The sequence below is a fragment of the Gorilla gorilla genome, chromosome 4, assembly GCF_029281585.2.
Source record: "Gorilla gorilla gorilla isolate KB3781 chromosome 4, NHGRI_mGorGor1-v2.1_pri, whole genome shotgun sequence".
In the NCBI taxonomy this organism is placed as follows: Eukaryota; Metazoa; Chordata; class Mammalia; order Primates; family Hominidae; genus Gorilla; species Gorilla gorilla.
In genome coordinates this window covers 175026993-175051686 of record NC_073228.2, presented here as the reverse complement: position 1 = coordinate 175051686, position 24694 = coordinate 175026993, and the positions used below count along the sequence as shown (strand labels likewise).

Here is a 24694-nt window from a genome sequence, read left to right as displayed (position 1 = left end):
GGCTTACACCGTGTCAACTTAGCTAGCAAGAATTAAGTTTCTTAGAATCCACTTCCCTTTATGGTTGTGGGCTAGAATTGGCCAAAAGAGACATTTGTGTGAGATTTGGATGCTGGGAGTGGAGTAGCTGCCTTGACTTTCTAAAGGTTGCTGTGGGTAGAGGTGGTAAGAGTAACAGGTAGTAATGCTGCTCGGTTTCACTTTGTCCTTGTTCTTCCTTGTCCTGTTTGTGTCTAGAACTACCAGCCCTGCTGACCAATATCTCCAAGCCCACCACCAAACAGGTGGTAGCACACTTACAGAAGCAATAGCTATGCAGAGGCAAAGCCTTCTACTGACTTCTATACCATAACACCAGCTACCTTCTCACCCCTAATCCTTTCATAGTTCTACTCTAGCACCTAAATGTGCCTGGTTTCTAGATTTCCCTGCAAATTCCAACTTGTCTATGCCATTATTTCAGGAGGGCTGATCAGTGATTTTTTTTCCCCTGAACCTCCAACTCCCCCCTTTGGCCCTATTTCCCCATCTTTGCCTAAGATTGTATAAGGTCTAATTTCTAAAATAAGTTATCCGTTCCAAAAGTATTATCATGCTTGTTTTTCCTGGTTTGAAGCTTGACTGACATATATATATTATGGTAATCACATGTGTACTAAGAGGTTAAGAAGGACCAATACTTCTAGCAGAGCATGAAACACAGGACCAGCACAGGGTAAAGGTTCCCTCTTCTTGATCTGCCTTGATCTGTTCCATGTATGTGGAGCATTTCCATATGCATATTCTCTTCTGTGTAGCCTTAGAAGTCCATATGACTTTACTTATAATTTATATATCTGAATGACAAAACCACTGTCTAGAAGGCTGAAGCATATCTGGTAATTTACTCAATACCAAATTCTGTACCCTCTTTCATGATCTCAATGTAACTTACCTTAGAGAGATAACAATAGTTGCATAAAGATTCAACTCAATATGACAGCATTTATTTAACAGCTACTATGTGTGAGGTGTTAGTATAAACAAATGAATAAAATAAAATCTCTGCCCTGAGGGAGTTCACTCCGTTGGGGGAAACAGATCTGTAAATAAATAATTCCATACAATGTGACAAATGCCATCAGAGAGGTATGTCAAGATGTTATGTGAACAGTAAAAGAGACTAACTTTCCTTTGGCAGGAGGGCAGGGGGAAAGGCTTCACAGAACAGGCTAAGTTTGAAGGATAATTGAAGTTGCCGCATGGACTTGTAAACAGAGGAGTGTACTCTGGGTAGATGAAGTGCAAAGGCATGAAGGTCTAAGAAAGCCAGGCACTTCAGAAAAGAACAGTTCTAAACCACTGTTTTTCTACCTTTGCCTCAAATTCAATTTAAACCAAGGTTAGACATTTTCCCTCCTTCCCTTTCCCAAGAAAGAACAGCACTGTATACCCATGTGATGAAAAGAGCTAGGGTAATTTTGGTAATTTTCACTGGTTTTGTGTTTGTTGGGAAGGCCAGGGTAAAAGTGAGAAAACTTTTGGGGCCTTTTTATGTTGATATCCTTAGAGGGAAAGGAAAGGTCCTATATTCTGTAGCAACAGATGAAATAGGCAGGCCAAGAACTGCCTGATTGGGAAAAAAAATCTGTAAAGGACTGCATAATCTATCATCAGAAATATTATTTAGAATCATAACTGTTATCTCTATGTTAGTATTGCAATTTGGCATATATGTCCTGCCTTTTGGACTATGTCAGATACATCTGTATTAACCCATTTATGCCGAAGGTTGCAAATTTTTTTGTGTGAAAAATCAGACCTTGGCGATGACCTTGAGCAGTAGGATACAAATAACTCCCACAAGCTTAGCGTCTTAATAATGGAAGACTAGGCATAAATGGGTTAAGACAGTAATTAATATACTATTTTGACCTTGCAACAGTAGAATGATGAATACTTTTGAAATAGGAAACTACCTCATTTTGCTCAAGTGCCTCAGCATTCCACGGCGATAATAAAAGACCATGGAAAAGAAGGCTTGGCCATGTTATCCATTTATTTACTGGAATGCAGCTTTATTCAATAAGTATTATTCAGCAATACTTACTGAAATTGTTGATCCTGCCCTCAAAAAGCTGAAAATCTAGGAGTTAGACCCACATTAGTATAAACAAAAGTGACAGGGCTTAGGTTTGCTTTTGATCTTCCTCTCTAGGTATGATATCCCTCCTTGTCCTCCCTGCTCCACTCCACACCTAGAAAGTTCTATTCCTTCCTTGTCAGCATTTCCTTCCTAAGAGGGAGATCTACATTGCACTGATGGACAGCTAGGAGATGATGGCATTGCCAGGTTAGCAGCTACTAAAACCAGTAACAGCTGCTACTTTGGTACTACTGTAGCAGCACACAAATAAATCATACTTTACTGAAATAAAACAGACTTTCAAAGGCTAGAACTAAAAGGAAAAACTCTAATTGTTTCCCACTGAGTACATTTGCCATAATTTGGGGAGGGGAAAAAGATACTGTAACATCCTTAAGCTGGGTAAGATAGATGCTGAGGCTATGTTGGGGCTCAGGGGAAAAGAATACTGTGAATTGAATGGTTAACCTGGCCAAAGGCAATAACGGGGAATGGAGGCACAAGTACTATGGAATTCCCATTCTTACTCTTGTACTTGCTGTAGCAGTATAAGAAATCTCATCAAATAATGAGGGAAAACAACTAGGAAATGAGCACAGATAATTCCTGATCTACATAATTTGGCTTACTAGAAATATTTTCCTCATTAATAGCTTAAGAGAACTGCTTGGGGTTCTCCTTCTTCACCTCCACTCTCTGTCCTTCATGGAGAGGACTTTGTTGTTGTTATTAGCTTCCAGCACTCAGAAGTACCCTTCTAGACAACTTTCAAGATGTACTTTTCAAGAGGGATACACATAGGAAGATGTCACATCTCCTGCTCATCTGCGACCGACTCTCAGGTGTATTTTCTTTTTAATTATTTTTTCTCCTGAGACCCATCCTTTTTGCTGAGTGACTGATTCCAGGATGTCTTCCTCTTCAGAAGAGACTCCCATTACCCAAAGAAGAATGGCTTTCTTTCACAGGCCTCAGCTGGAGAACTACATAATAAGATAATATTGTAACAGAAGATAAACATATAGTACAGAAGGTACTGATTTACAGTGTGGGCTTTTGACTTATACTGACCTGGCCTGAATCCCAGATCTTTCCTTACTATCTAGGTATCTGAGCAGATTATTAACTTGTGTACTTCACAGTTTCCTCATCTACAAAATGAGGATAATAACACCTATAATTCACAAGGCTCTTACGTGGAGTAAAGGAGACAGCATATGTAAAGTAGCTGGCACAGTGCTCTATAAGTGTAAACTATGACAATACACAGTACTTGGGGCTCAGTTTTTTTTTCCTGTAAGTTCACATTTGGAGGAACTATAGCCTCAAAAAGAAGAGGAGGTGAAGCTGAGTGTGTGCGGTATAAAATAATGTCACTTCCCTCTAGTCCTTTTCATTTACACAATTCAAAGTAAGGTCAATACTCTATCATTTGACAGCCTCTTGTGTTTCTTCAATAGAGAATTAGCTGCAGGGGATTACAGTTTTGCTATTTGCTTCCCATTCCACCAATTTGCTACGCCTCAAAATACTTAGAAAAGTGATGCAAGGGATAACATATACCACCGTAGTATCTTATACCAGGAGAAACTAACAGTATAAACAATGTTATTTCTTGGCTTACAAAGCAATCAATCACATTGATTTACCTTTTCTTTTTCTCTTTTAATCTCTAAAATTTTAAAGTGAATTTGATAGCTAGCTGACAACTGTACAGGCTGAATGTCTTCACTTATCATTGGAAGGAGCAGTTATGCGAAGAGAACTGCAACTTGCTGACATTCCTTTACTTCAGGCCACTCAACCCACTCTTGTCTCTGCAAACCAGCAAGGTCTCTGGACATAAATGGTGTGGGACAGAACTGAAGCTGCAAAGACTGGAGGGAATATAATATTTCCCTTTCAGATTAAAAAAGATAACACAATGCAGTGTTGATAAGGATTTAGAAAAATAAAAAATTGTTGGGAATACAAAATTAGTATAACCATTCTAGAAGGCAATTTGGTGACACTTATTACAAATATTTTTAAAAGGCTGGGTGAAATGGCTTGCATCTGTAATCCCAGCACTTTGGGAGGCTGAAGCGGATGGATCACTTGAGTCCAGTAGCTTGAGATCAGCCTGGGCAACATGGCAAAATTCCATCTCTACAAAAAATTAGCCAGGTGTAGTGGCATGCATCATTAGTCCCAGCTACTTGGGAGGCCGAAGTGGGAGGATCACTTGAGCCCAGGAGGCTGAAGCTGCAGTGAGCCATGATCATACCACTGCACTCCAGCCTGGATGAGAGTGAGACCCCATCTGGAAAAAATATGTGTGTGTGTGTGTACATCAATTTCTATATTCTAATACAAATATTCCCTACCATTTATACCTTTCTACTAGCATTTGCACTCACATATACTGTCTTTAGTAAAAGTCAATCCCTCAACATGTCCAACTAGTTCCCATCTCCTCTCTCTTATGTGCTTAAGGACAACGCACCAACAATTTTTGCCCTTCTCTATACGCAATCTTGTTTGTTTGTTTGTTTGCCATTGGCTCATTCTCATCAGAATACAAGTCACACTATTGTCTCTTCCATGAAAAAAAGAAAAAAAAGACACATGCCAAAACTTCTCTTGGCCTTACTTCCCCTGCTAGATATTGCTCAATTCATTGTCTCCATTTCTTCTCTTCTCATTCTCTTTTACGCCCGCTCCACTCAAAGTGCCCTTTTCAAGGTTACTAGTGACTTCTGGTTGCTAAAGGTAATGGCTGACTCTTAGCCTTCATCTTACTTGATTGACTGGCAGCTTTCGATAGGTCACAGGTGACCACCTCGTCTTCCAAGACACATTCTCTCGATTTTCTTCAGTGTTCTCTCCTTCTCACTCTTCTTTGCCAGTTCCTTCTTCTTTCTTACCTTCCAACATTGGAGTGCACCAGAGCTCAAACCTAAGTCTTCCTCTATATTTACACTCACCCCTAGTTGTAGTAGGCGTGCTGATGAAGCATGCACACTCATTCCTAGTTCTTACCTAGTTCTGCAGCTTTAAATATCATCTATGAGTCAAAGGACTCCCTAGACCTATTTTCCAAACTCCAGAATCAAAAATCCATATTGGCATTCAACATCTCTACTTGGGTATTAATGGACATCTCAAATTCAACATAACCAAAAGGGAACTTTGGTCCCCCACACCCATCTTAGCCTTCTCCATCTCAGTTGATGGCAACTACTTCTTTCTAGTTGCTTGTGCTCAAATCTCTTGACTACATTTTTTCTGTCCTACCTTTTGCCCAATGAATCAAGAAATTTGATTTGTCTTACTTTCATAATATATCCAAAATCTGACCACTCCCACTGCTATTACTTTGTTCAAAGCCAGTATCAAACTTTGCCTGAATTACTGCAATATTGTCCAATCTGACTTCCCTGCTTATACCTTTAATCCTCTATAGTCTATCCTTAATATAGCAGCCTGAGTAATTTTTTAAAAACTTAGGTCAGGTCATGTCATTCCTGTACTCAATATGTTCTAGAGGCCCTCTATTTTATTTAGAGTTAAAGTCAAAGTGATGTTAGTGGGCTACAGGCCTTATATGATACTGTTCTTGTTACTACTCTCCCTTTTGTTCAATCTGCTTCAGCTACTGACCTCCTTGCTGCCCTTCAGACAAGCTAGATACGCTCCCGCCTTAAGACTCTACCACTTGCTGTTTCCTCAGCCTAGACTGGTCTTCAAGGAATCCACGTGACTAACTCCCTCATTTACTGGAAGTCTTTATTCAAATGTCATATTTTCAATGAGACCTACCTTGACCACTCTAATAATGCAACATGTCCCTAAATCCCTGGTACTTAAGATGTGTGTATTTTTTTTTTTTTTAACAATAAGGAGTTTAAGGATCACAGCAAAGCTGAGAGAGAGGTACAGCGATTACCATACATCTCCTGCCCCCACACATGCACAGCTTCCCTACTATCAACATCCCCCACTAGAGTGGTGCATTTGTTACAATCTGGACCTACATTGACATATCATTATCAGCCAATGTCATAGTTTACATCAGCGCTCACTGTTGGTGGTGTACCTTTTATGGGTTTGGACAAATGTATAATGAACATGCATCCACCATTATAGTATCACACAGAGTTTCAATGCCCCCAAATCCTCTGCTCTGCCTATTCATCCTTCACTGTCTCCTAACCACTGGCAGCCACTGAGCTTTTACTGTCTTCATAGTTTTCCCTTTTCCAGAATGTCATGTAGTTGGGATTATACAGTATGTAAGGCTTTTCAGATTGGCTTCTTTCACTCAGTAAGAGGCACTGCGTTTCCTACATATCTTTTTGTAGTTTTATAGCTTTATTTATTTTTTTTTTTAGTGCTGAATAACATTCCATTGTCTGGGTGTACTATTGTTTATTTATCCACTCACCTATTGAAAAAAATCAGTTTTAGCAATTAAGAATAAAGCTGCTATAAGTATCAGTGTGCATGTTTTTGTGTGACCATAAGTTTTCGATGCCTTTGGATAAATACCAAGGGGCATGATTACTGGATCGTACAATGACTGTGTTTAGTTTCATAAGAAGCTGCCAAACTGTCTTCTAAACTGGCTGCGCCATTCTGCGTTCTACCAGCAGTGAATTAGAGTTTCTGTCGTTTCACTCTCTGGGACTTAGATGCCCCCTTATCCTAATCTGTTTTCTTTCTTTCTTTCTTTTTTAATAGCACTTATTACCTTCTTTTACTTTTCTAATTTTTTTTATAGAGACGGGGTCTCACAGTGATGCCCAGGTTAGTCTCAAACTCCTGGGCTCAAGCAATCCTGCATCAGCCTCCCAAAGTGCTAGGACTACAGGCATGAGCAGCTGCGCCCAGCCTACCTTCTAATTACTAGTTAATTTCTTTTTTGGTTTGCCCACTGAGGTATCCAAAGAACCTGGAACAGCACCTGCTGTTCTTATTACGCATTTGTTGAATGAATGACTGAAACTCACAAAGCTGAATGTACAAAGTTATTGACTGAAGCACTATGTATGATAATGGAAAAGCAGATGTTCAGCTAAAGGCGATTAATAAATTATAGTATGACTATAAAATGGAATATTTTGCAGCTATTTAAAAAGATGAGGTAGATTTATATATGTTAACATAGAACAATGACCATAATATAAATAAAAAACAACAAATTACAGACTAGCAAGTATATTATGATATCGCTTTTGGGAAAATATGTGTATATGTACACATAAAAAGCATAGAAGGGCACATACACTAAACTGTTAATAATGGTTAACTTTGGGTGATGAATGGGGGGGTTTTCTTTTCCTGTACCAAGTGAAAAATGAAAAATTTAAAGCTTACAGAATTTGTTTTGAAATAACATTGCTGGATTTTCTCCCCCCATGGGTATATTATTTTATAGTTAGAGAAAAGAAAAAAAAATTATTTTGCATGAAAAAAGATGAGAAAGAAAGTGATAGGTACAGAAAAACATGATAGAAAAAGACATGGTAGTACAAGTGGACCCCAGGCTGTATACTTATGGTGGTTCCATACCTTCCTTAACTTTACAGCATAAGTTGCTGACATAGAAGATGGAATTTCAGCACTGATGTAATTTTGTTTCTGAACTCTCAGAGTAATGTTGTCCAATAATTTAATTACAAATTTAAGTATGATTCACCACCTTTTTTGAATAAAAGATTTTGTATAGGTTATTTTATGAGCATATTAGCAGATATAAAAATCTTAAAAACATTAACTTTTAACCTCAATATTTCAAACTATTTTGAAGTTTCTGTTTTCTTTCAATTGTTGCCCCATATATAGACGTCTAACATTACCTACAGCATAGGTGAAATTTGAATTCTACCTTTACGTGGTATTATTTATATTTCCCATAAGCTAGGTAATCTTAAAAGATAATTTTTAATGGTTGCAATTTATTCCATTGAACTGATATATCCTTCTATGTTATTTCAAGCATTTTGCTATTTGTAGCATTTTGTTTGTTTTCCCATTTTTCACTATTATCAATAATGTAACATCAAGGATCTTTAGCTGTAGTTAGCTGTCCTCTATCATTAGATTATTTCCATTATTAGATCATTTCCAACATTAGAAGAAAAATAGAAATGAGTTTATAAAGGTTATGGACATTTTTATAATTCTTGCTTTTCCATGGAGCCATACCAAGTAACCGAAAAAGAAAAAAAAATAAACTCCCAGTATTTAAAGCTTACAGAGTTTATTTTGAAATAATTATGTATTTTTCTTATTTGTTGAAAGGAATTTCAACTAGACGCACAATTGTTAACTGGTAGCTACCAGCAAAACCTACTTCTAGTCTCTCAGTCAGATGCAACCACTTCTTGAGTGATCTCATGTGCAAACAATAGAATTAGGTATTGGGGAATGTCCTGTCCCAGACTGAATATTAACAAAAAGAAAACTATATTGAAGATGGCAAGGATCCTACGTACAGTCTTAGAGTAGTATTTGGTACAAAACAGTACACAAAATTCTATAAATTCCCAAGAACTGGTATACTTTTCTTTGTGTGATAATATAAATTTTCTAAAATCACATTATCATATAGGAGGGAATCATGTTGAGATAGGAAAGGTAGACGTAATTTTATGTCTACTAAGATTGTATGCTAATTTAAATAACAATTCTGGCCAGGCGTGGTGGCTCAAGCCTGTGATCCAAGGACTTTGGGAGGCTGAGTGCGGAGGATTGCTTGAGGTAAGGAGTTTTGAGAAAAGCCTGGGCAACATAGTGAGGCCCTATCTCGACTTAAAATTACAAAAAAAAAAAAAAAAAAAAAAAGCCAGGCATGGTGGTACGTGCCTGTAGTCCCAGCTACTCAGGAAGTTGAGGCAGGAGGATCACCTGAGCCCAGGACTTCGAGGGTTCAGTGAATTATGATCATGACACTGCACTCCAGCCTGGGTGACAGAGATCTTGTCTCAACAAAAAAACAAAACAAAACCAAAAAAAGCCTAATTCTGTTCCTTTCTCTTCTAGCTTTACACCAAATAATTCACCTACCACAACGCTATCAAAGTGGTTTCTCAAAAATGTTAATATGGTCATACCATCCAGTATTTTCCTTAAAGAATGTATATCTTTAAGGATAAAGTTGTAATACTTTTTTTTTTTTTTTTTTTTTTTTTTAACAGAGTCTTGCTCTGTCGCCCAGGCTGGAATGCAAAGGTGCGATCTCAGCTCACTGCAACCTCTGCCTCCCAGGTTCAAGCAATTCTCCTGCCTCAGCCTTCCAGGTAGCTGGGATTACAGGTGCCCGCCACCACACCTGACTAATTTTTTGTATTTTCAGTAGAGATGGGGTTTCGCCATGTTGGCCAGGCTGGTCTCGAACTCCTGACCTCAGGTGATCCACACGCCTCGGCCTTCCAAAGTGCTGGGATTACAGGCGTGAGTCACTGTGCCCAGCCTAAAGTTGTAATTCTTTACTTTGACCCAAAAGTTACTACATAACTAACTGGTCGTCTCTCACTGCCTAAAGCTCCTTAACATTAGCTTTAGTCTTCAGCAATTTTGAAATTCCTTAAGTTTCCTAACCAACCAGGCTGTTCTATATTTATGTGCTTTGTAAAATCTATTCTCTTCTTTAAATGCCCTTCTAAAACTTCTGAGCCTTATTCTTTTCCCTTCAAGAAATATTGCCTTCTCTAAACCCCCAGTTTCAGCTAGAAATCTCTTCTGGGCTCCTATGGCACTCTAAATACTTCTCAAGGATAACACATAGCACAACACATCATAATTCTTTCTTCATTTGTCCGACTCCCCTGCTGGACTTAAGTTCCTTAAGGGAAGAATCTGTAAGATTCTTTTTTTTCTTTTTTTTGAGACGGAGTTTCGCTGTTGTTGCCCAGACTGGAGTGCAATGGCACGATCTCGGCTCACTGCAACCTTTGCCTTCTGGGTTCAAGCGATTCTCCTGCCTCAGCCTCCTGAGTAGCTGGGGTTATAGGCATGCACCACCACGCCCGGCTAATTTTGTATTTTTAGTAGAGATGGGGTTTCTCCATGTTGGTCAGGCTGGTCTTGAACTCCCAACCTCAGGTGACCCACTCGCCCTGGCCTCCCAAAGTGCTGGGATTACAGGTGTGAGCCACTGCGCCCAGGTGGATTCTTTTTTTTTTTTTTTTCCGTTTGCATCTTATTTATCTTCCTATCTCTCACAGCACCAGAAATGTATTAACAGCAAATGCTCAGCCAGGCGCAGTGGCTCACGCCTGTAATCCTGGCACTTTGGGAGGCCGAGGTGGGCAGATCACTTGAGGTCAGGAGTTTGAGACCAGCCTGGCCAACATGGTGAAACCCCATCTCTACTAAAAATACAAAAATTAGCAAGGCGTGGTGGCGGGCACCTATAATCCCAGTTACTCGGGAGGCTGAGGCAGGAGAATTGCTTGAACCCAGGAGGCAGAGGTTGCAATGAGCTAAGATCGTGCCATTGCACTCCAGCCTGGGCGACAGAGCAAGACTGAAAAAAACAAACAAAAAAAACAACAAAAAAGTAAATGCTCAACAAATGTTAGGTGCATGGATGAAGGAATCCACTGAAATCTAAGCATGTGTTCAGCTATCATCCTGAAGGCCTTGCTTTGTAAGCCACCTGATCCTGATTTTGGGATCCCAAGGTGTTGATCATTCCACTGTGTCCACAAGACTTCTGTGAACCTTACTCTGCTACTTTGTTATTATATGCCTTAACCAACTGACAAGATCGAAGACCATATCCATAGTTCCTGGACAATCTATTCTCTCGAGAACTGTTATTTTTTGGTGATATTTTATTAACTCTCTAGTTATTTCAAGACCAATGAATTATTTAGCTATCTTCTTGTAATCATTTATACATAAGTATCATTTATACATAACTAGAGGCACACTTTGGAAATATTGTGAGTTCAGTTCCAGACCACTACAATAAAGCAAATATCCCAATAAAGTTAGTCACACTTTTTTTTTTCTGGTTTCTCAGTGCATATAAAAGTTTACACTGTACTGTAGTCTGTTAAGTGTGCAACAACCTTGTTTCTAAAATAATAATGTATATATCATAATTAAAAATGTTTTATTGCTAAAAATTGCTAGCAATCATCTGAGCCTTCAGTGAGTTGTAATCTTTTTCCTGGTGGAAGGCTGGTCTTGATGTTGATAACTGCTGACTGATCAGGGTAGTGGCCAAAGGTTGAGGTGGCTGTGGCAATTTCTTAAAATAAGACAACAGTGAAATCTGCTGCATCAATTGACTTCCTTTCACAAAAGATTTCTCTGTAGCATACAATGCTGTTTGATAGCATTTGACCGACAGGAGAACTTCTTTAAAAATTGGAGTCAATCCTCTCAAACTCTGCTGCCACTTTATCAACTAAGGTTATGTAATATTTTAAAGCTTTTTGCCACAAGTAGATTCCATCTCAAGACACCACTTTCTCTGGTCATCCAGAAGAAGCAACTCCTCATCCATTCAAGTTTTATCATGAGACTGCAGCAGTTCAGTCACATCTTCAGTCTCCACTTCTAATTATAGGTCTCTTGCTGTTTCAACCACATCTGCAGTTAATTTCTCCCCTGAAGTCTTGAACTCTTCAAAGTCACCCATGAGGGTTGGAATCAACTTCTTCCAAACTCCCGCTAAATACTGATTTTCACCTCCTCCTGTGAATCACAAATGTTCTTGATGGCATCTAGAATAGTGAATCCTTTCTGGAAGGTTTTCAATTTACTTTGCCCAGATCTATCAGAGGAATCACTATCTATGGCAGCTACAGCCTTACAGAATGTATTTCTGATATAATACGACTTGAAAGTCAAAATTACTCCTTGATCCATGGGCTGCAGAATGCATGTTGTGTTAGCAGACATGAAAACAACATTAATCTCCTTGTACATCTCCATCAGAGCTCCTGGGTGACGAGGTGCACTGTCAGTGAGCAGTAACCTTTTGAAAGGGATCTTTTTCTGAGCAGTAGGCTTCAACAGTGGGCTTAAAGTGGTCAATAAAGCATGCTGTAAACAGATGTGCCGTCATCCAGTCTTTGTTGCTATACTTCTAGAGCACATGCAGAGTAGATTTAGCATAATTCTTAAGGGCCCTAGGATTTTCAAAATGGTAAATTGAGCATTGGCTTCAACTTCAAGTCACCGTCAGCATTAACCCCTAACAAGAGAGTCAGTCTGTCCTTTGAAGCCAAGCATTGACTTTACACCTCGCTAGCTGTGAAAGTCCTAGATGGCATCTTCCTCCAATAGCATTTTGTCTCCGTGAAAAATGTTGTTTAGTGTAGCCACCTTCATCAAAATGAATCTTAGCTAAATCTTCATGGTAACTCGCTGCAGCTTCTCCATCAGCACTTGCTGCTTCACCTTGCACTTTGATGTTGTGGAGGTGGCCTTTTTCTGTAAACCTCAGGAACCAACCTCTGCTAGCTTCCAACTTTTCTTCTGCAGCCTCCTCACCTCTCTTAGCCTTCATAGAAGTGAACAGCGTTAGAGCCTTGCTCTGGATTAGGCTTTGCCTTAAGGGAATATTATGACTGGTTTGATCTCAGACTACTAAAACCTTCTCCATGTCAGCAATAAGGTTGTTTCACTTTTTTATCATTTGTGTGTTTGCTAGTGTAGAATTTTTAATTTCTTTCCAGAGCTTTTCCTTTGCATTCACCACTTGGCTGTTTGGTGCAAAAGGCCTACCTTTTGACCTGTCTCAGCATTTGACATGCCTTCTTCGCTAAGCTTAATCATTTCTAGCTTTTGATTTAAAGTGAGACATGTACAACTCTTCCTTTCACTTGAATACTTGTAGGCCATTGTAGGGTTATTCACTGGCCTGATTTCAATATTGCTGTGTCAGAGAATAGGGAGGGGGGAGGAGAAGGGAAGAGATGGGGAATGACCAAAGCAGAGCAGTCAGAATACACATTTATTAATATGACTCAGAGACACAAAGAAATCATATGCTGGCACTGATATACTTGCTCCATGCAGGGTTGCTGCAAACCTTCAATTTATAAAAAACACAGTATCTGCAAAGTACAACAAAAAGAAGTATGCCTGTATACAATCTTAATCTTCCATTCTTACAACACTTCTAATAGTACATGCAAGTGATTTTCAGCCTCTTTTTAAAAAAAAGTCCTAACAGGTGATAGCTTTTACGAACAAGTCTAGTGTAACTACATAGCTGGGTGGTTCTGGTCAAGGTGGCAAAGTGGTCCTCTTTCCCTCTTTTTCTGGAGGGCTGCTGTGGCACTTTCACAGGCCTCTACAGCTCTGCAAAACCAAGGGTGAAAACCAATGGCCTATTATCTAGGTGGTGATGAATAACAGTGGCTTGTATACCACTTTACAAATTCAATTTATGCATATTAAGTTATACCTTACATACACCCAGAGCATATACTGCTTAAAAGAATCCTGATGTAAATTCTTATGACAGTGAATAATCATAGCTTGTACTATCCATTTTTAAAGTTTAGAATCTTTATATATTGAGTTCTTAAATCAGGTACCTAAGGAAAGAATGAAGGCAGTTCTATTTTGGCCAGTCTTATGAAAACAATCATTATTTCTCCCTTCTGTGCACTCTTCAACCAACAGATGTCACTAAAGATACCAGGACCCAGAGGCAAAGAGAAGGAAAGATTAGACAAATGGAAATTGAACATAAAAATCATCCAGTTCTTAAAACTGAGAAGTAGGTTTCCAAAGTAATAACATTTATTACACTGCATGCAACATTTTAACCAAAAATTTAAGAAAGAAATTTCTTTTATTAAGTTGCTCAGGCTGAACGGATCGCAGCACTAAGTTTTGAAATACATGTTCTTGAAGCAATTTAAAACTCATTAGAAATAATAGGCTTGGGCTAGTAGAAAATGTGGTAAAATTTAATCCTCATCCAAATGTTACCTGGGCTGTACAAACAGGAAATTGTTTTGTGCTACTGTGGCTAACCTCATTGCTGACCCTGAGCTGTAACGGCAAGAGGAGCTGAGAGCTGAAGCAAAATTAAAAACTTACATCAAAGTATATCATGACAGACTGTAGATAAATAAAACAGCATATCAAAAGTATTATTTTTCTGCCAGTCTCACAGAGCAGTGAGGCGGAGGTATTTCACAAAATACATAACAAGTCAGTTGCATTTGGAAATGCTTCCTTCCCTCTCTGCACCGCCCTGATCATAACCAAAAACTGCTCATGAGAGGTGATCAGAGAACCCAGTGAGGATGGAAACAGAAGGGATCACAGAATGTTCTGGCCTCTTTCCTCCACTGGCTTCCCTTTCCTTCACCTCGGCTTACCAAAGAGATAAACAGTGCTGGCTCTTCTGTGCCCTCCCAGTCACTCTTTCCCTCATCTTCTAGACTCCTGAATGGCAACTACATGATCTTCCTCCAATGTGTATATTAGAATTTCCAGAGGTAAAAGCCTGGGTAATAAAACATTACAGAAGGTAAAGACAGACAAATCGGATGGCTGATGTGGACCAGCAAGAGAATTAGTAGAGGTTAAGAAACATTTTTCTATTATTCTATGTAAAGTGCATGTATCAAAGTCACTGTCAAAGTCACTGGTGACCCAGTTGAAGGACATTTTTTTCATTGAAACTTTGATTTCCTTTAAGTTTTGAGATAGAAATCACCATACTTTAAAGAACAGTGCTTCATCATAAATATTCATGGTAAAATGTTACTTTGGCAACTCCCAAGAGGCAGTAAAGAATATGAAAAGACCACTGTCAGTATGACTGAATGAAATTCCAATTCAGCTACTTGCTAGCTATGTAATATTTGGCAATTTTTTTTAACCTCTATGAGCTTCAATTTCTTCACAACAGTAATCACAGTCGTTAACTAGTCTAAGGGCTTTCCATACATTACCTAACTGAATTCTCACAACCATGTCTTTGAGGCATGAAGTATTTTTTCTAACAAGAAACTGAAGCAAGAGAGGCTTGCAACTTAACCAAGGTCATATTAACTAGTGAGTAGCATATAATACCTACCTTGAGGAGTCAACAGGGTAATGTACGGTAAATGGTCTAATATAGGACTATAAAAGCTTATAACAAAGTGAAAGCTACCAATACTATTAGTCTAAATTGAGGAGCAGAGCCTTACTCTAATCTCGTCTTTCTTCCGTGTAAGAAAACTCCCTACTGGCTTTTCTTTGCAAGAATGCTCTGAACGCTTTGTCTCTTCCCCCACTCCACTTCCCTTCTCCTATCCCTTCATTTCCTTTCTCTTCTGTCTCTTCCTCCTCCTCCGATATAATCCTCACATAGTTATTTTTCTCAACTTTTGCTGCGATGCCTTTTTCTATGTCAGACAACCCAACAGAGAACAGAACAACTTTTGAAGCCCGTAGATTTAGCATTATTCTGTGAGATTCCTTTTGGTGTCACTTACTGGACATACATTCTGTCCTAGAAAGTCAGTGACACTGGAAGAGGAAGCTTACTTCCCTTAACAGCACTAGTGCAACAGTAAATAAACCCTAAAGGAAAAAATATATTTAGTGAAAAGAAAGATCCAGAAAAAGGGGTAGGAATGACACAATTGTGACTGGTAACAGGAATCTAACATATGCATAGTTAAAGTTCTACTGATTACTAAGAGATTCTTATACATATATGCTGTTTATTTCCTTTAAATAAGAGAGGGAATAAAAACTAATCACTGGCTACAGGCAGAGGAAGCAGGGCAGTGTGGTCCAAACAGGAAACACTGCTGAGCAAAACAATGATGTGGGTTGTTGAACCCCTGTCCAAAGAAGGCTGGCTTGGTGAGTATAAGAGAAAGGCTTTGGAAGAAGGAGAGGCATAAACAGCGAGTAACTATTCCATGTTACCTCCTGTGCCAGGCCTTTTACCAGAATAGCTCAATTAGCCTTCTTAATCCCAACTAGGCAGGTAAGTTAGTAGGTATTTAGTAGTCCTAATTTTATATAAAAGAAAACTAGCCACATAGAGGTATATATAGTATTTTAGCTGAAGGTCATGAAGTCGATAAGTATTGGTAACAGGATTAGTACTGAGATCTTGTAAATCTGAAAACTGTGCTTTTTCTAATATACCATGCTGTTTTTGAAAAAAGGTCCAGACACACATCTTATATGATAAAACATGGAATGGAATTAGATATACACAAAAAAGTATGGCAAATTGTATTTAGAATATTTTTTAAAGGGGTCCATTTTTACCTCTAGGAGGCAAAGCATTTCCACTTTATATGATTTTATTTTTATTTTATTTTTTGAGACGGAGTTTCACTCTTGTTGCCCAGGCTGGAGTGCAATGGTGCGACATTGGCTCACTGCGACCTCTGCCTCCCGGGTTCAAACGATCCTCCTGCCTCAGCCTCCTGAGTAGCTGGGATTACAGGTGCCCGCCACCACGCCTGGCTAATTTTTTGTATTTTTGGTAGAGACGGGGTTTCACCATGTTAGCCAGGATGGTCTCGAACTCCTGGCCTCAAGTGATCCGCCCGCCCTGGCCTCCCAAAGTGCTGGGATTACAGGCATAAACCACTGTGCTCAGCCCACTTTATATGATTTTAATGTGTCTATTTTCAAACAGGATACAAAAGTTGTGGCAATGTAGTTACTGGTACAGATGAAAATAAGAGAGTACAAGTTTACTGTCCTATATAGGTGCTTTCTCTAGTTTTTACACATGAAAAAATCTCAAATTCTACAAATCAGATGTGCAATTAAAATGAAGTATTTTTAATGGAGGCCTACAATGTATACAGCTCAGATCCCCAGAATGTGTTCTGAAATGAGGTAAAAACAACTTAAAACACCCATTTTTTTCTTTTTAAAATAGGCTTTTACTTTAAAAAAAGTGATAAGGCTTCTATTGGTTGTTCTCACATACATACACAAACACATACAGAATTAAAATAAAGAGATTTTACAAAATTTTGTACAATTTGTTTCTGGGTACCCAAATATGAGAATCACGGCTGGGTGCAGTGGCTCATGCCTGTAATCCCATTACTTTGGGAGGCTGAGGTGGGTGGATCACTTGAGGTCAGGAGTTCAAGACCAGCCTGGCCAACAAGGTGAAACCCCATCTCTACTAAATATACAAAAATTAGCCAGGCGTGGTGGCGTGCCTATAACCCCAGCTACTCGGGAAGCTGAGGTGGGAGGATCACCTGAGCCTGGGATGTGGATGTTGCAGTGAGCTCTGAGATCGTGCCACTGCACTGTCCAGTCTGGGTGTCAGAGTGAGACTCCGTCTCAAAAAAAAAAGAATAACAGGCAACTTTACAGACTAAATTGACTTAACAGTTTGCTGTAGATTTGGGAAAGAACAGAGAGGGAAAAAAAGGACACAGGGAAACATTCCTCAAGGAGAAGTGCATTGCACAGGGCCCAGCTCAGTTGACATTCAGTCACTGTGTGCCAAATTAGATTACAGAGGATTTTTATCCATCCTATCTCCATTCCTTATCTACATAAAGGTCTCAGAGAGTAGAGAATTTCATTGATGACAGTGTCAGAATTGGCAATTATTAGAGTTTATTGTAGTTTTAAGGCCCAAACTGCTAACCAAATACTATTTTGGACTTTAATTGAATAGGACAATCTTTCCTGTAGAAATCTGCTTCTAGAGGCGCAGTACCCAAAAGTTCTTCATAATAAAATATTTACTGCTCTTTACAAGGATATTTTCCCACAATTCAGTGACATTCCGCTTTAAGCATTCCTTGGTTCAACATAGCAAACTCCCTGATGTAACTTTGAGCAATTTTGAATATGCTGTAACTTTTCAATATTCTATCTAGTGTATTCCCTCATCTACTGACACTGCAATTTTATCCAAAAGAAATTCATCAAGTTGGTCAGGCATGATTTAGTCAAAGGCATGCTGCTTACTTCTCTTGATGCCAATATGATAGCTACCTGGCTTTTTGCACTTGTATTACCGACTTCACAAATTCATAAAGATATGAAAGTTCAAAAGAACAAAATAACTAACATCTTTCTTTCCTCCAAAGAGATAAAACTATATTGCAGAGGCACATATGGAAAAGGACACTCACCATAAGTGCAAACCATTTTACTAGCTTCTCTGAAGAGAAGAATTCCATTAGGAGATGATACATCAAAATTCAAACGCTGGGATCTAAGAAATATAGAAAAAAATTGCCTATATGTGAAAATAAAGAAACCAAACACAGATTTAAAATGCCTAGCATTTTCATTTATAAGAAGTAGCAGCAGTACAATTGTCTCTTAAAGTTCCACTCCATTTTATAAACAACTGTTGATAAAATACGTATGCTAATTTCTTCACTCTAAAGACAGTAGGACAATTAAGAAGAATTATTTTCATTTATTTGCTAATTCAAAGAGTTCATTTTTTATCTGTCAAAACAATATCCTGACATTCTTTATCACAGATTTCTTGCCCCTTCTTTCATGCCAACTGGATGATGGATAATAATAAAACACCCCAGGTGTCTAAGTTTAGACAAATACTTGGATAATGATATATATTTCCATTTGAGATTTCCTACAGTGCCTGATACACATTTTTAAAACAAATTCTAAAGTGATGAATAGGAAATCTGGTACTTTTAAAATACTGCACATATGTGTAAAGAATTACCTGATACTTCAAGCATATTTCAAACACATTACAGTTTCCACTGCATACAACATCAGTAAAGAGAAACAAATCTCATAAGTTCACTTATGAGTAGCAATTCTACTTTCCTGGTTCCTACTGGGGTTGGGGAAGTGTGAACAGGGTAAAGAACTAACATGACCTCCTGACATATTTGATTTTTAAACAATTGCTTTGGCTTTTAAGAAGCACTGGCATTTTTAAAAAAGGATTAGCAAAACAAAAACTACCAAAAAGCAAGACACTGCTAAAGACCTGTTTAACAAGAATAAAACAAATTTTTGCTTTTCCATGCTTTTTAAAAATGCTTTAGTATTAAGTACAATGATTACCTATTAGAAATATTATTATGAACATGATTGCTTGCATACAAGTTCTGATTAAAGAAATGCATATATATAATTTGCATTAAATTCTAGAGAAATACAGAAAAGATAACATTTTCCAAAATAACAAAATTTCACAAGGTAATTCTTAGGACAATTGTGCTAGATAAGAATCATTTGGGCCAGGCGCGGTGGCTCATGCTTGTAATCCCAGCACTTTGGGAAGCCAAGATGGGTGGATCACCTGAGGTCAGGAGTTCGAGACCAGCCTGGCCAATATGGTGAAACCCTGTCTCTCCTGAAAACACAAAAATTAGCCAGGTGTGGTGGCATGTGCCTGTATCCCAGTTATTCAGGAGGCTGAGGCAGGAGAATCACTTGAACCTGGGAGGTGGAGGTTGCAATGAGTTGAGATAGGGCCACTGCACTCCAGCCTGGGCAACAAGGTGAGACTCTCTCTCAAAAAAAAAAAAAAAAAAAAAAAAAAAAGAATCATCTGGGGAGGGAACAAGATGGCCAAATAGGAACAGCTACGGTCTGCAGCTCCCAGTGAGACCAATGCAGAAGGCGGGTGGGTCCCTGACTCCCAAGTAGCCTAACCGGGAGGCACCTCCCAGTAAGGGGGCGACTGACACCTCATAAGGCCGGATGCCCCTCTGAGACAAAGCTTCCAGAGGAAAGATTAGGCAGCAACATTTGCTGTTCTGCAGCCTCCACTGGTGATACCCAGGCAAACAGGATCTGGAGTGGACCTCCAGCAAACTGCAGCAGACCTGCAGAAGGGCCTGTTAGAAGAAAAACTAACAAAGAGAAAGCAACAACATCAACATCAACATAAAGGACCCCCATACAAAAACTCCATTTAAAGGTCATCAGCCTCAAAGATTGAAGGTAGATAAATACACGAAGATGAGGAAAAACCAGCACAAAACACACTGAAAATTCCAAAAACCAGAATGCCTCTTCTCCTCCAAATGATCACAGCTCCTCTCCAGCAAGGGCACAAAACTGGACGGAGAATGAGTTTGAGGCATTGACAGAAGTAGGCTTCAGAAGGTGGGTAATAACAAACTCCTCCAAGCTAAAGGAGCATGTTCTAACCCAATGCAAGGAAGCTATGAACACTGATAAAAGGTTAGAGGAGCTGCTAACTGGAATAATCTGTTTAGAGAAGAACATAAATGACCTGATGGAGCTGAAAAACACAGCATGAGAACTTTGTGAAGCATACACAAGTATCAATAGCCAAATTGATCAAGCAGAAGAAAGGATATCAGAGACTGAAGATCAACTTAATGAAATAAAGTATGAAGACAAGATTGGAGAAAAAAGAATGAAAAGGAAAGAACAAAGCCTCCAAGAAAAATGGGACTATGTGAAAAGACCAAACCTGACATTGACTGGTGTACCTGAAAGTGATGAGGAGAATGGAACCAAGTTGGAAAACACATTTCAGGATATTATCCAAAAGAACTTCCCCAACCTAGCAAGACAGGCCAACATTCAAATTCAGGAAATACAGAGAACACCACTAACACACTCCTTGAGAAGAGCAACCCCGAAACACATAATCGTCAGATTCTCCAAGGTTGAAATGAAGGAAAAAATGTTAAGGGCAGCCAGAGAGAAAGGTCAGGTTACCTACAAAGGGAAGTGCATCGGACTAATGGCAAATCTCTCTGCAGAAACTGTATACGCCAGAAGAGAGTGGGGGCCAATATTCAACATTCTTAAAGAAAAGAATTCTCAACCCAGAATTTCATATCCAGCCAAACTAAGCTTCATAAGCAAAGAAGAAATAAAATCTTTTACAGACAAGCAAATGCTGAGGGATTTTGTCACCACCAGGTCTGCCTTACAAGAGCTCCTAAAGTAAGTGCTAAATATGGAAAGGAAAAACCAGCCACTGCAAAAACGCACCAAAATACAAAGGCCAATGACACTATGAAGAAACTGCATCATCTAATGTGCAAAATAACCAGCTAGCATCATGATGACATGATCAAATTGAAAGGTAATATTAACCTTAAATGTAAATGAGCTGAATGCCCCAATTAAAAGACACAGAAGGCAACTTGGATAAAGAGTCAAGACCCATCGGTGTGTTGTATTCAGGAGACCCATCTCACATGCAAACACACAGATAGGCTCGAAATAAAGGGATGGAGGAATACTTACCAAGCAAATGGAAAGGAAAAAAAAAAAAAAGAGTGGCAATCTAGTCTCTGATGAAACAGACTTTAAACCCACAAAGATCAAAAAAGACAACGAAGGGCGTTATATAATGGTAAAGGGATCAATGCAGCATGAAGAGCTAATGTAAATATACATGCACCCAATACAGGAGCACCCAATACAGGAGCACCCAATACAGGAGCACCTAGATTCATGAAACAAGTTCTTAGAGACATATAAAGAGATTTAGACTCCCACACACTAATAGTGGGAGACTTCAACACCCAACTGTCAATATTAGACAGATTGATGAGACAGAAAATTAACAAGGATATTTAGGACTTGAACTCAGCTCTGGACCAAGTAAACCTAATAGACATCTACAGAACTCTCCACCCCAAATCGACAGAATATACATTCTTCTCAGTGTCACAAAGCATGTATTCTAAAATCGACCACATAATTGGAAGTAAAACACTCCTCAGCAAATGCAAATGAACAGAAATCATAACAAACTGTCTCTCAGACCACAGTGCAATCAAATTAGAACTCAGGATTAAGAGACTCACTCAAAACCACACAACTACATGGAAACTGAACAACCTGCTCCTGAATGACTACTGGGTAAATAACAAAATTAAGGCAGAAAAAAATTAGTTCCTTAAAACCAATGAGAACAAAGAGACAACGTACTAGAATCTCTGGGACACAGCTAAAGCAGTGTTAGGTGGGAAATTTATAGCACTAAATGCCCACAAGAGAAAGCTGGAAAGCTCTAAAATAGACACCCTAATATCACAATTAAAAGAACTAGAAAAGCAAAAGCAAACAAATTCAAAAGCTAGCTGAAGACAAGAAATAACTAAGATCAGAGCAGAACTGAAGGAGATACATGAAAAGCCCTTCGAAAAATCTATGAATCCAGGAGCTGTTTTTTTGAAAAAATTAACAAAATAGATGGACCACTAGCTAGACTAATAAAGAAGGAGAGAAGAATCAAATAGACACAATAAAAATGATAAAGGGGATATCACCACTGATCCCACAGAAATACAAATACCATCAGAGAATACTATAAACACCTCTACACAAATAAACTAGAAAATCTAGAAGAAATGGATAAACTCCTGGATACATACACCTTCCCAAGACTAAACCAGGAGCAAGTCAAATCCCTGAAAAGACCAATAACAAGTTATGAAATTGAGGCAGTAATTAATAGCCTATCAACCAAAAAAAGCCCAGACAGATTCACAGCCAAATTCTACCAGAGGTACAAAGAGGAGCTGGTACCATTCCTTCTGAAGCTATTCCAAACAATAGAAAAAGACAGACCCCTCCTTAACTCATTTTATGAGGCCAGCATCATCCTGATACCAAAACCTGGCAGAGACACAACAAAAAAGAAAATTTCAGGCCAATATCCCTGATGAACATCGACGTGAAAATCCTCAATAAAATACTGGCAAACCGAATCCAGCAGCACATTAAAAAGCTTATCCACTACGATGAAGTTGGCTTTATCCCTGGGATGCAAAGCTGGTTCAACACATGCAAATCAATAAACATCATCCATCACATAAACAGAACCAATGACAAAAGTCACATGATTATCTCAACAAACGCATAAAAGGCCTTCGATAAAATTCAACATCCTTCCATGCTAAAAACTCTCAATAAACTAGGTATTGACGGAACATATCTCAAAATAATAAGAGCTATTAATGACAAACCCACAGCCAATATCATACTGAATGTGCAAAAACTGGAAGCATTCCCTTTGAAAACCAGCACAAGACAACGATGCCTTCTCTTACTACTCCTATTCAACGAAGTACTGGAAGTTCTGACCAGGGCAATCAGACAAGAGAAAGAAATAAAGGTTATTCAGATAGGAAGACAGGAAGTCAAATTGTCTCTGTTTGCCGATGACATGATTGTATATTTAGAAAACCTCATCGTCTCAGCCCAAAAACTCCTTAAACTGATAAGCAATTTCAGCAAAGTCTCAGGATACAAAATCAATGTGCAAAAATCACAAGCATTCCTATATACCAACAACAGACAGGCAGAGAGCCAAATCATGAGTGAACTCCCATTTGTAATTGCTACAAAGAGAATACAATACTTCGGAACAGAACTTATAAGGGATGTGAAGGACCTCTTTAAGGAGAACTACAAACCACTACTCAAGGAAATAAGAGAGGACACAAACAAATGGAAAAACATTTGATGTTCATGGATAGGAAGAAATCAGTATCATGAAAATGGCCATCCTGCTCAAAGTAATTTATAGATTATAGATTAAATGCTATTCCCATCAAGCTACCAGTATCTTTCTTTGCAGAACTAGAAAAAACTACTTTAAATTTTATATGGAACCAAAAAAGAGCACGTATAGCCAAGACAATCCTAAGCAAAAAGAACAAAGCTGGAGGCATCATGCTACCTGGCTTCATACTATACTACAAGGCCACAGTAACCAAAATAGCATGATACTGGTACCAAAACAGATATACAGACCAATGGAACAGAATAGAGGCCTCAGAAATGACACCACACATCTACAACCATCTGATCTTTGACAAACCTGGCAATAACAACCAATGGAGAAAAGATCTCCTATTTAATAAATGGTGCTGGGAAAACTGGCTAGCCATATGCAGAAAACTGAAACTGGACCCCTTACACCTTATGCAAAAATTAACTCAAGATGGATAAAAGACTTAAATGTAAAAACCAAAACCATAAAAATCCTAGAAGAAAACCTAGGCAATACCATTCAGGACATAGGCATGGGCAAATACTTCATGATGAAAACACCAAAAGCAATTGCAACAAAAGCCAACATTGACAAACGGCATCTAATCAAACTAAAGAGCTTCTGCACAGCAAAAGAAACTATCATCAGAGTGAGCAGGCAATCTACAGAATGGGAGAAAATTTTTGCAAGCTACCCATCTGACAATGGTCTAATATCCAGAATCTACAAGGAACTTAAACAAATTTACAAGAAAAAAACAAACAACTCCATCAAAAAGTGGGCACAGGATATAAACAGATACTTCTCAAAAGAAGATATTTATGTGGCCAACAAGTATGTGAAAAAAAAGCTCATCATCACTAGTCATTAGAGAAATGCAGATCAAAATCACAATGAGATACCATCTCATGCCCATTAGAATGGCGATCATTAAAGAGTCAGGAAACAACAGATGCTGGTCAGGCTGTGGAGAAACAGGAATGCTTTTACACTGTTGGTGGGAGTGTAAACTAGTTCAACCATTGTGGAAGACAGTGTGGTGATTCCTCAAGGATCTAGAACCAGAAATATCATTTGACCCAGCAATCCCATTACTGGGTATATACCAAAGGATTATAAATCATTCT

General features: G+C 38.7%; 1 protein-coding gene across 5 annotated transcripts in view; it reads right to left on the bottom strand.

Annotated features, from left to right (window-relative positions):
• RANBP17 (RAN binding protein 17) overlaps nucleotides 1–24694 on the bottom strand; it is a 428680-nt gene that overhangs the window by 58332 nt on the left and 345654 nt on the right. For all 5 annotated transcript variants that reach the window (XR_010133994.1, XR_010133993.1, XM_019028430.4 and 2 more), the window contains one exon: nucleotides 18217–18299. Coding sequence is in view for 3 of the 5 variants with exons in the window: in XM_019028430.4 (XP_018883975.4) it covers nucleotides 18217–18299 (83 nt within the window). In the remaining 2 variants the exon portion in view is untranslated. The remainder of the gene's footprint in view (nucleotides 1–18216; nucleotides 18300–24694) is intronic.